Source organism: Rhinopithecus bieti, unplaced genomic scaffold (genome assembly GCF_001698545.2).
Source record: "Rhinopithecus bieti isolate Rb0 unplaced genomic scaffold, ASM169854v2 scaffold_15197, whole genome shotgun sequence".
In the NCBI taxonomy this organism is placed as follows: Eukaryota; Metazoa; Chordata; class Mammalia; order Primates; family Cercopithecidae; genus Rhinopithecus; species Rhinopithecus bieti.
The window spans coordinates 730,946-742,954 of NW_016808366.1; the positions used below are offsets into that span (position 1 = coordinate 730,946).

The 12,009-nt window shown below is 51.5% G+C and overlaps 1 protein-coding gene across 3 annotated transcripts in view; it reads right to left on the bottom strand.

Annotated features, from left to right (window-relative positions):
• Positions 1-12,009, bottom strand: part of LOC108538483 (fer-1-like protein 4) — a 45,340-nt gene that overhangs the window by 421 nt on the left and 32,910 nt on the right. For 2 of the 3 annotated variants that reach the window (XM_017886587.1, XM_017886586.1), the window contains 13 exons: positions 10,616-10,658; positions 10,426-10,526; positions 10,211-10,348; positions 9,997-10,113; positions 5,894-6,021; positions 5,542-5,712; positions 4,625-4,779; positions 3,601-3,761; positions 2,658-2,743; positions 1,342-1,440; positions 922-1,163; positions 188-468; positions 3-103 (listed from right to left, as the gene is read on the bottom strand). In XM_017886587.1, the coding sequence (XP_017742076.1) occupies positions 3-103; positions 188-468; positions 922-1,163; positions 1,342-1,440; positions 2,658-2,743; positions 3,601-3,761; positions 4,625-4,779; positions 5,542-5,712; positions 5,894-6,021; positions 9,997-10,113; positions 10,211-10,348; positions 10,426-10,526; positions 10,616-10,658 (1,823 nt within the window). Of the gene's footprint in view, positions 1-2; positions 104-187; positions 469-921; positions 1,164-1,325; positions 1,441-2,657; positions 2,744-3,600; positions 3,762-4,624; positions 4,780-5,541; positions 5,713-5,893; positions 6,022-9,996; positions 10,114-10,210; positions 10,349-10,425; positions 10,527-10,615; positions 10,659-12,009 lie in introns of those variants that run through there. The other variant, XM_017886588.1, reaches the window with a different exon arrangement.

A 12,009-nucleotide genomic window follows, 5' to 3' on the forward strand; every position in this document is an offset into this window, starting at 1 on the left:
ACCTGGGTTTCTCCAGAGGCTCTGGCTCCTTCCGCCCCTTCCCCACTGGCCGTTTCTCGGCCTCCTCCACGGTCAGCAGCTCAAACTCTGCCTCTACCTTGCCCTAAAAAAGAGACTCCTGCATCACTGGGAGCACAGGGCCAGCTCAGGCCCCAGCTCAGCCTGGCCTCCGCCTACGAGCACCCACCGTGAGGATGTACACATTGCCACCCGTGTCTGTGAACTCCAGGTCTTCTGGCCGGCCCTTCCTCCTCCTCTGCTTTCGCTTCTTGCCAGCCTGAGCCTCCTGCGCCTCCCCCTCCACGTCCTCTGCCTCCTTCAGCCTCACTACTGGCCACCAGCCCCGCAGGCGGCGGCAGCGAAACAGATTGCATCTCGGCCCGGCCCCATCACGGGCCAGCCGCACAGAGCAGAGCTCAGGGCCCCGGGCCCCACGCACCATGTCCGGTAGCTGCAACTCCAGGGATCCTGCAAGTCCAGAGCACACCGGGTTAGGCATGGGATCAAAGTCTCATTGTGCCAGGGGTGAGGAGGCAACACACCAAGGTTGCAAGTTGGGGCATCTGAAAGTTGCAGTGTGTGGTCAGGCCACAGTTATGGACCACCCAAACCACAGCCCAGCGGTCTACCCATTGCCACTCCCCAGTGGAAGAGGGCCAAGGGTTGGGATCAGAGTGCCAAGGAGCAAAGGCTGTGGAGTCAGTGTCAGGGTGAAAAGCTAGGGTTAAATCAGAGATTTGGTGGGAATGGAGGTTACTGTGGTCTGGGCTTAATTAACTCAGTAATTAGGCCAGAAAGCAAAGGTTTCAGACCTCGGGTCTAAAATCCTGATTCAAGGTTGGGTCAGAGTAGGGAACCAGGGGACGGAGGTGAGGGCTGGAGGCAGGGGTTGAGTGTGGGGAAGGCTAAGCAGTGCAATACCAAGGAAGTCGTTGGCAGAGATGCGGTCATAGTCCCAGACCTGCAGGACCAGCACTGCGGGCTGCCGAAACTCGGCCTCCTCCAAGGCGAAGGGTCCAGGCCGGCGCCGGACGCTTACCTCCCGCTCCGTGGGCAGGTAGTCGAAGCGGAACACAAAGCGCCAGTTGAAGTTCCCCTCCCCAGTCAGGGAGTTGAAGTGAACATCTGTCTCCTGCTTGTCATGCTCCAGCCCCTTCACCCAGCTGGGGCCAGGTCGGGTGAGTGTCAGGGCTGGAGCTACACGGAGAACCCACTCCTCACCCAGCTCTCAGTACCACGGAGGGCCTGGGGACCGGGCTCTGGACTCAGCCCGAGGACCCACACCCATTTACAGTCCCCCCCTTAGCACACTGCCATTGCCCCACCTGGCCTGCAGGCTACCTCTTCACATAGATGTCACTCGACATCTCTCTGGTGAGTGGATTCACATCATCCAGAACCACATCTTCCGTGTTCCAGATGACAACTCTGAGCTCATAGCTGCGGGGCACATTAGAGGGTGGCTTCAGACTCTCGAGCAGGGCCCTGAAAGAGGCTGCAGGAAACAGGAGGGACCTGGGCCTGGCCCACTGACATTCACTGGGCACCTGTGTGCCCAGCAGGGGAATCCAATGCCTGTGGTCCCATGAAGGGACAGCCCCAGGTGTCACTGACCACCCTGGCCACAGCAGATGACATCAGGAATGGTCTGCTGGGCCAGCAAGGTTCTCCTTCCTGTGAATTTGGAATCAGGACGCTGCACCACTGCATGGTGTGGCATCAGATGCAGAGCTGGAGCCACTACAAGCCAGAGTTTGGGGATGTAGAAAAGTGAGTAAACAGAGAAAGCCAGTCTGCAGGGAGAAGAGGGAGGATGAGAGACGGGGGACGAGAGCGAGCGTACAAGCGCCTGAGGGACAGGAGGGCTGTGGCACTCTGGACCCTACCCTCATGTAGCCCTGTCCTTGACTGCCGTGGGGTTGCCTGGATAGCTGTTTTCTCCAGCCCAGCATCAACTTCCCCTCATTTGTTGACAGCACCGTGATTTTCTGCTGGTGACCCGCCCCCGCCCCAACCACCCCTCCCCACCACCACGGTCAATCTGTGGGATTCTGGTGGGGCAGGCCCCTCCCTCCCTGGCTGAGCAGGGTCGGGGAGACATCCCTGGACTGGCCGATTCCAGTATTACAGCCCCCTGGCCACAATGATTGGTTCAGGGCGCAGCATTTGACCCAAGCTGGTCTACTGAGTCAGCCCTGAGGCTTTTGCTGTAACTGCGAAAGAGGTGTTTGTTTCCACTCAGGTGGCCTGGCTAAGATGTAAGCCTCGCACTGTTAGATGCCACCTTGCCCCCAGACTGCAGAGGGCTCCCTGAGAGTGACACCAAGGAAAGCAGAGCCCAGAGGCAGAAAGTGACAGGCTGCTGGTATCCGAGCATCTGCATTCAGCCTGTGTGACGTGGCTGTGCCCCACATAGAACTCCACTCAGATGAGCTCAGGTGGGAAGGGGGCTTACCAAAAGGTACTTGGAGTCAGTTTACAAGAGACACTCAACTTGCAATGGCTTATAAATAAAAGGGAATTTAATGGCACCTAACTGGAAAGCCTGTGATTAGCACCCTCTGCCTGCTTCACTGGGGACCCAGGTTTTCAGAGGACCCTTGTACAGGTAGACCTAGACGTGTACCCGCCTTGGGAGGAGGCAACAGAACTCTCACCTGACCGGCTGCCGAGGCTTGATGTCAACTGGGGGTGGGGCAGGCACATCTCGAGGAAAGATGTCAATCCACATGTGAAGAGATCCCTGGGGGGACAGGACCAGGCTGGAGGGTCTTGTCAGGCTCCCAGCCTTCCCTGACAGCCTTGTGGCCACAGGCTGTGCCTTGTCCCCAAGTGGAGAAAAGAGCTAGGGTCAAAGTGACAGGGTCAGGCAGATCCTGGGGGATGAGGATGAAGGTGAAGTCTGAAGTGTGGGTTCCAGGATCAAGGTTAGATTAGGGGTTCAAGGATGAGGTCCAGGCTGGGTGCAGTGGCTCACGCCTATAATCCCAGCACTTTGGGAGTCCATGGAGGGTAGATGGCTTGAGCTCAGGAGTTTGAGGCCAGCCTGGGCAACATGACGCAACCCTGTCTCTACAAAAAATACAAGAATTAGCTGGGTTTGGTAGCAGACGCCTGTAATCCCAGCTACTCCTGAGGCTGAGGTGGGAGGATGACTTGAGCCTGAGAGGCGGAGGCTGCAGTGAACCGAGATCACGGAACTGCACTCCAGCCTGGGTAACAGAGTGAGACCCCATTTCAAAAAAGAAAAAAAATGAGGTTCCAGAAGGGGAAGTTGAGATTAAAAGTAATATCTGGTGTTCCAAGGTCCAGACCTTAGGGATCTGCAGAGGGTTAGGTTAGGAACCCCACATCTGAGTCTTGGTGCCCAGGGGTGGGGATCCTGTAGGACAGGGGTGAGGGTGTGGTCCAGGATGGAGGTCCAGGACGAGCAGGGACACAGGGACCAGCAACAGGAGCCATAGTCAGGAGTTGCAGGTGGCACCCAGGTGGACGCCTTGGGGAAAGGCTGTCCTGGGGGCCCAGGGCCCAGGATTGGGTGGGTATCCTGAGATTCCGAGAGTCTTATGATTCTGGGCCTGGGTGCTGAGCCCTCCTCACCTGCAGCAGCCCGGGGCTACGGGGATGGTAGAGAGGCCGCGTTTCTACATGCTCGGGTACCAGCTGGATCCCAAAACCCGGCATTTCCTGCCAGCGCCTCAACACAAGCAATGCCTGGGCCTCTTTAGGGTCCCCACTCACCACCTTGGGGCCACTGCTGCCTGAAATGAAAGGTGTGTGAGCTTAGGGTTCCACATAGTTTCCACCTCTCCTCCCTCCCTCCCCCGCCACAGAAGCTCTAAACTGGGGAAGCCACTGTGTTGGATAAAGCCCTGTGGGCCAGGAGAGCAGCTCTGAAATGCACAAAAAGTGGGGGAAGCTGCTATAACTTTGCCCAGTGAAAAGCCAGCAGTCAGTGGGACAGTGGGATTGGAGGTACTGCCACCTTTGCCTAGACCCTATTTAGAGAATAAGCCACCAGAGCAGGCACAGTGGCTCATGCCTGTAATCCCAGCACTTTTGGAGGCCAAGGTGGGAGGATCACTTGAGTCCAGGAGTTTGAGACCAGCCTGAGTAACATGGTGAAACCTCATCTCTACCAAAAGAAAAAGAAAGAAACAGGTGGGCATGATGGTGCACACCTGTAATCCCAGCTACTCGAGGGGCTGAGGTGGGAGGATCACTTGAGCCTGGGAGGTCCAGGCTGCAGTGAGCTGCGATGGCACCACTGCACTCCAGCCTGGGTGACAGAGCAATATCCTGTCTCAAAACAAAATAAAATAAAAAGAATAAGCCTCCAGCCATTTAATTCTGCAGCCACATTCTGTTACATGGGACGCTCTATGGGACCTCTGTGTTCCGGGAACTTGATTAGTTACGGGTCTACTTTGGCTCTTTGGGGGATCTCACGCTCACCAGTAAAGACTGTTTTCTCCCTAACACCCAAGAACCTCATCCTTACTCAACCAAATTCACCTCTAACTGCTGAAACAATGGGTTATTTTGGGGAGCACACAAGACTGGGCACCTGGGCCTCCTGTACCTTGTTCTACCAACATCTTGCTTTAACAGAAAGGGGTGGTACCTCGGGGCAGGGTCTCCGGCGGTGTCAGAAAGACTTTGCTGCCCACCTTGACAGCACCGGCTCGGTATTCAGGGGCAGGGAGGCCACAGCGTTGGCACAGCCCCGCCAGGATCTGTGAAGGCCGGAACGCATCACGCCAGGCATTGTAACCATCACTGCAGGCAGAAAAGGAAGATGCATCAGCTGGGGCTGGTGTAGGGACACACCTGGGCTTGGGGCAGGGGTGACATCATGAAGACATGAGGTCTAGGTTCAAAACTCCCAACAGGAGACAGGTTAGTCCTCGTTTACAATAACAATGAAAATCGAAAATCAAAAATGTAGTCCAGGTGCTTCCATTAAGAAGATACTGATCTTATTACCTCTGTTTTACAGATGAGAAAACTGAGACTCGAAGGGGTTAAGTGGGCCTGGCATGGTGGCTCACACCTGTAATACCAGCACTTTGGGAGGCAGAAGAGGGCGGATCACTTGAGGTCAGGGGTTTGAGACCAGCCTGGCCAACATGGTGAAACCCTGTCTCTACTAAAAATAAAAAAATTAGCTGGGCATGGTGGCCCACATCTGTAATTCCAGCTACTGGGGATGCTGAGGCAGGAGAATCGCTTAGAACCCAGGAGGCAGAGGTTGCAATCAGCCGAGACAGTGCCACTGCACTCCAGCCCGGGAGACACAGCGAGACTCCATTTCAAAAAAAAAAAAAGAAAAAAAAAAACAGGTCAAGTGACATTCGTTACAGGATCCCGACTCCCAAGCCCAAGTCTTGACCACTGAGCTATGTCTTGGTTGGCAGTGGCGTTGGGTGGGAGGGTCCCCTTCCATGAAATCATAGGATCTGGAGACACAAAAGGGAATGTGAGCTTGAATGTGTTTGGCCAGAAAGTTAGAATGGCTCCTGTGGGCCCTGCCAGACCCACACGTCATACTGGGAGGCCAGCCCACAGTTTGCTCTGTGGTGGCTATAGAATCGGTTTTCCAGATCAATGTGGGTCTCCCCGATGAGGTCGTCAGAACCCACGAGGTCATGATCAAATATGGCCACCGTCAGCTCCGTCTCAGCTGGGAGAGAGATGCTTAGCTCCAGGATCCTGGCAAGGAGGGAGAGGGGCTGAGGTCACTTTCATGCTCCAGGAGGTGGTCTGGGGAGGGGGTGGCGTTGTCAGCAGCCCCTGTCCATTCCCTTGCCAACCCTAGGCCAGCTGCCACAAGGCCACAGGGCTGGATGCTCCTCCAGGTACCCTGTTTCCACCCCACAGGGCCCAGCCTCACTCTCCAAAGATGGGGTTGAGCTGCTTGGGGATGTAGCGTTCCTTGGTGTCCTGCCGCTCCCGGCCAGCGCTCACCACCACATAAGGGTCTGCTTTGCCATTGGGGTCTGCAGGAGCCAGGTTGGTAGCCTAGGGAAACAGCATGGAGTAGAACTGAGAGAAACATCATTATGGTAACCCAAGGTTACCCTTGTCAGACCTAATTTCCCATTAGGTGAAAGCAAGTAGTTATCAAGGAGAGATCTCCCACTGTGAGGAGCTAATGGAGAGGTTGGACAAGATGACTTTTCTTTTTTTTTTTTTTTTTTGAGATGGAGTCTTGCTCTGTGGCCCAGGCTGGAGTGCAGTGGCCGGATCTCAGCTCACTGCAAGCTCCGCCTCCCGGGTTCACGCCATTCTCCTGCCTCAGCCTCCTGAGTAGCTGGGACTACAGGCGCCTGCCACCTCGCCCGGCTAGTTTTTTTGTATTTTTTAGTAGAGATGGGGTTTCACCGTGTTAGCCAGGATGGTCTCGATCTCCTGACCTCATGATCCGCCCGTCTCAGCCTCCCAAAGTGCTAGGATTACAGGCTTGAGCCACCGCGCCCGGCCAGACTTTTATTTTCAATTAGTTATGAAATAATTTGTATGACTTAAGTCATACAAATAGGTATAACGAAAAGTATAATGAAACAAAGTATTTTTGAAGAGATTATAGGACTACTATTCAATCTAAACTTTTATATGGTTGGACTTAGTTTGTAATTATGAATTTTTTTTTTTTGAGACGGCTGTCGTCGCTCTCGCACCAGGCGAAGTGCAGTGGCCGGATCTCAGCTCACGTGCAAGCTCCCCCCCAGTCACGCCATTCTCCTGCCTCAGCTCCCGAGTTAGCTGGAGACTACAGGCGCCGCCACCTCGCACCGGCTAGTTTTTTTGTATTTTATTCAGTAGAGACGGGTTCACCCGTGTTAGCCAGGACGTCTTCGATCTCCTGACCTCGTGATCCGCCTCGTCTCTGTTCTCCAATAGTGTCTGGGGTATACAGGCATGAGCCATCCGCACTGTTTCCAGGTTTCCGAATTTTTTTTTTTTTTTTTTGGACGAATCTCAGTTCAATGCAAGCTCCGCCTCCCGAGTTCACACCATTCTCCCGCCTCAGCCTCCTGAGTAGCTGGGACTGCAGGCGCCCAGCACCACGCCCGGCTAGTTTTTTGTATTTTCAGTAGAGACGGGGTTTCACCATGTTAGCCAGGATGGTCTCGATCTCCTGACCTCGTGATCCACCCGCCTCAGCCTTCCAAAGTGTTGGGATTACAGGCGTGAGCCACCAATTTATGAATGTTTTTTAATAGACATGGAGGTCTCACTATGTTGCCCAGGCTGGTCTCAAACTCCTGGCTTCAAGCAATCCTCCTATCGTGGTCTCTCAAAGTGCTCGAATTACAGGCATAAGCCACCAAACCTGGCTTCCTTCACTGTTCAATAGTCATGTTTCTTCTTTTGAAATTATATCCTGTGTAGGGCCGGCACAGTGGCTCATACCTGTAATCCCAGCACCACGCCCAGCTAATTTTTGTATTTTCAGTAGAGACAGGGTTTCACCATGTTAGCCAGGCTGGTCTCGAACTCCTGACCTCAGGCCATCTGCCACCCACCTCGGCCTCCCAAAGTGCTGGGATTATAGGCATGAGCATGAGCCACTGTGCCTGGCCATTTTTTTTTTTAATTTTTATTTTTTTGAGACAGAGTCTCACTCTGTCACCCAGACTGGAGTGCAGCAGCGTAATCTCGGCTCACTGCAGCCTCCACCTCCCAGGCTCAGATGATTCTCCTGCTTCAGCCTCCTGAGTAGCTGGGATTACAGGCATGTGCTACCACACCGAGCTAATTTTTGTATTTTTAATAGAGACGGGATTTCACTATGTTGACCAGGCTTGTCTTGAACTCCTGACCTCAGGTGATCTCCCTGCCTCGGCCTCCCAAAGTGCTGGGATTGCAGGCAAGAGCCACTGTGCCCAGCCTCATTACTTACTTTGTTGCCCCAATTTTTCAAGTCTTAACCATTAGGAGCTCCTTCAGGTTGGCTGTGTTCATTCTTTCATTAAGCCCCCATCCTTTTTTGAGCACTTCCTTACTCCTGTCCCACAAGATGCTCCAGATTTGACTTATATTTTCCCAGCCCTAGTCCTAGAATCAAACACTTCTCCAAGGAGTCCTCAATCCCTTTATTAAATAATGGTGTTTAGAAACCAAAATCTGGGCACCTGGTGTGCTCACTGCTACTATGATGTTGTTGCTTCTAGGCCTTCTCAGCAGAGATAGCGAACATTAATAACATAATCCACATATATATATATACATAGATCTATATTTCTGTCTTTCCATCTGTGTATATTTTAAAACATGAGTTTATACAGATACTTCTGATTCTGATCTAATATCACAGCATTCATTTAATCCCCTTTCCTTATTTGTAACTTCTTTCTCCAACAGTAAGAAACCTGGTTCTTATTTTCTACAATATAGTTTACTTATTCATGTATACCAGTATACACATAATGTAGTTTCAGAATTGCTAACACATACTTCTAACTAGATTACAGCATTTATGTTCAGGTCTCTTTAGTTTAGTTGTTTTTTTTTGTTTTGTTTTTAAGACAAGCTCTCTCCCTGTCATCCAGGCTGGAGTGCAGTGACACAATCATGGCTCATTGCAGCCTCAACCTCCTAGGCTCAAGTGATCCTCCTGCCTCAGTCTCCCATGTAGCTGGCTCCAAAGGTACATGCCACCACATCACACTTTTTTCCTTTTTTTTTTTTTTTTTTTTTAGATGATGTCTCTCTCACTTACCCAGGCTGGAGTGCAGTGGCACTATCTTGGCTCACTGCAACCTTCTCCTCCCAGCTTTAAGCAATGCTCCTGCCTCAGCTTCCAAAACAGCTGGGACTACAGGCACATGCCATCATGCCCAGCAAATTTTTGTATTTTTAGTAGAGACGGGGTTCACCCTGTTGGCCAGGCTGGTCTCAAACTCCTGACCTCAGGCGATCCACCTGCCTCAGCCTCCCAAAGTGCTGGCATTACAGGCATGAGCCACCACATCCAGCCACATCCAGCTAGTTTTTAAATTTTTTGTAGAGACTGAGTCTCACTTTGTTGCGTAGGCTGGTCTTGACCTCCTGGGCTCAAGTGATCTTCCTGTCTTGGCCTCCCAAAGTGCTGGGATTACAGGCATGAGCCACTGCACCAGGTCCATGTTTAGTTTTATAGAACCCTGTCAAATTACTGTTTTCCAGAGTTATTTGGTTTTGTTCTTCACTTCCTTCAATGTGGTTATATTGTTCATTTGTAGTACAGTGAGGGTCATTTGTTAGTGTTCATATTCCATGTTAGGTTTCCTCAACAATATGACTGGTTTTAATTTTTTGTCTATTGTGGGGGCATGTGAAACACTGCTATAGTTCTAAGAGTCAGGGGTATACAAAAGATCTACTCTGAGAAGTGCCATTTTGTCCTCATTCTCACAACCCTGACCCCTTTCCCCCTTTCGTTCCATCTCTTTGCCACTCACCCTCTTATATATATATATATATATGCCAATTTTTGTATTTTTAGTAGAGATGGGGTTTCACCAAGTTGGTTGGCCAGGATGGTCTCGATCTCTTGACCTCGTGATCCACCCGCCTTGGCCTCCCAAAGTGCTGGGATTACACGCATGAGCCACAGTGACCAGCCCTGAGATATCTTTAAGAATACTTCAAGGGCCTGCTGAACTCAGTATGAAAACTGCATCAATGGACAAAGTTAGACAAAGGTATTTGGTAACAAGCCTTCTGAAGCCTGAGATTCAGCCCTGCTCTCATCCTAGAATTATACTCCCCGTTCTACAGGACTAGAACTACAAACAGGGGTCAGGAGACCAACTCCCAATTCTGGTTCAGCCATGAGCATACTTTATAACCCTAGGGGATCTCCTAACTTTGTGGCTAAGATTTCTCACCTGAAAAATGAAGAACTTGAACTCTGTGATCCCGAGGTTCCTCCCAAAGCCTTCCTTCTGTAGGTTTCGTGTACATTACCTTAGCTATAGTTGGAGGCATGCCAGGGCTATGGAGACTCACCTTTACAACATACACTCTGACCAGGAGCTTGATGGGCCGGTTCTGTGGGATCCCCCGGGAGATCTGGGGCTCAGAGAATGACACTGCCTCTGATTCAGGGTAAATGAGGAAGGAGCCCTGAGTTGGGGGGAGACAGAAAAGGCTCTGATAAGAGAATTGTCCTTCTGAATCCCCACCTGGGCTCCCTGGTTCTGCTTTCCTTCCCCAAATGTACCTTGAACTTGCCCACAAGGTGTCCAGATCCTTCCTCTTCTCCACCTGCATCCTGGCCCCCTTGCCCTCGGTACAGAGGAAATACATACAGCCAGTCTTCAAAGTGGTTAAATTCTTCTTCCAGGGACCTGTTGTAGATCTAAAAGGCAAGGACTTCAGTGACAGCCCGATGTCCAGAATCCAAAGGAGACTTTCCTTTTCCCAGTACCCAGTCACCTTCAGGGTGGCAACTGCTTTTTTTCGGGACACAGTGCCTTTGACTTCAGCCTCACCCTGGTCTTGGGCCTCCCCAACCATAGAAATGAGGTTGACCCCATCTGGAAACAACAAAAATGCCCCAGTCAGAAATATCTGGGTAGGCAGGAGATGGGCAGATGGAACCAGAGCAAAAAGCCCAATCTCTTACCTGAATCTCCAGGATCATCCATTTCATCTTCATCAAGGTTGTGCTGAAATTAAAGAGCAGATCCAGAGATTCTTCTCCATCCCCTTCAACTCCTTAGCCTACCCCCTTTTCCAGGACAGTTGGGAAGCCTTCATTCAAGTTCCCACTGTGTATGCCACTTGCATTTTTAAAGCTCCAATTTATCATCCAGTCCTGCCTTGTCCAGAGTGGTCACCATCAACCACACATGGCTACTGAGCACTCAAAATGTAGCTAGTCTGAATTGTGATGTGCTGTAAGTAGCCAGGCTTGGTGGCTCATGCCTGGAATCCCAACACTTTGGGAGACTGAGGTGACTGCTTGAGGCCAGGAGTTCAAGATCAGGCTGAACAACACAGTGATAACCTGTCTCTATGAAATAAATGCCTTTTAATTTTTATTTATTTATTTTTGAGACAGGCTTTTGCTCTGTAGCTCAGGTTGGAGTGTGTTGGTGTGAACATGGCTCACTGAAGCTTCAACCTCCTAGGCTCAAGCGATCCTCCCAACTCAGCCTCTTGAGTCACTGGGACCACCAGCATGCACAGCTACTTCTTTTCTTTTTTTTTTTTTTTTTTGAGATGAAGTCTTGCTCTGTCGCCCGGGCTGGAGTGCAGTGGCCAGATCTCAGCTCACTGCAAGCTCCGCCTCCCGGGTTCACGCCATTCTCCTGTCTCAGCCTCCCGAGTAGCTGGGACTATAGACGCCCACCACCTCACCCGGCTAGTTTTTTATATTTTTTAGTAGAGACGGGGTTTCACCATGTTAGCCAGGATGGTCTCGATCTCCTGACCTCGTGAACCGCCTGTCTCGGCCTCCCAAAGTGCTGGGATTACAGGCTTGAGCCACTGCGCCCGGCTCTTTTCATTTTTAATAGAGATGGTGTCTCACCGTGTTCCCCAGACTGTTCTCAAACTCCTTGGTTCAAGTGATCCTCCCACCTCAGCCTCCCAAAGTGCTGGGATTACAGGCATGAAACACCACACCCAGGAAAAAAAAAAAAAGTTTTTAATGAGCTGAGCGTGATGGTATATACTTATGGTCCTAGCTACTGGGGAGGCTGAGGTGGGAAGATGACTTGAACCAAGGAGTTTGAGACCAGTCTGGACAACAGATAAAGACCCCATCTCTAAAAATAAAAAGAAGGGGCCAGGCGCAGTGGATCATGCTTGTAATCCCAGTACTTTGGGAGGCTGAGGCGGGTGGATCACATGAGTCAGGAGTTCAAGACCAGCCTGGTCAACATGGTGAAACCCCGTCTCTACTAAAAATACAAAAAAGTAGCCGAAGGCCGGGCGCGGTGGCTCAAGCCTGTAATCCCAGCACTTTGGGAGGCCGAGACGGGCGGATCACGAGGTCAGGAGATCGAGACCATC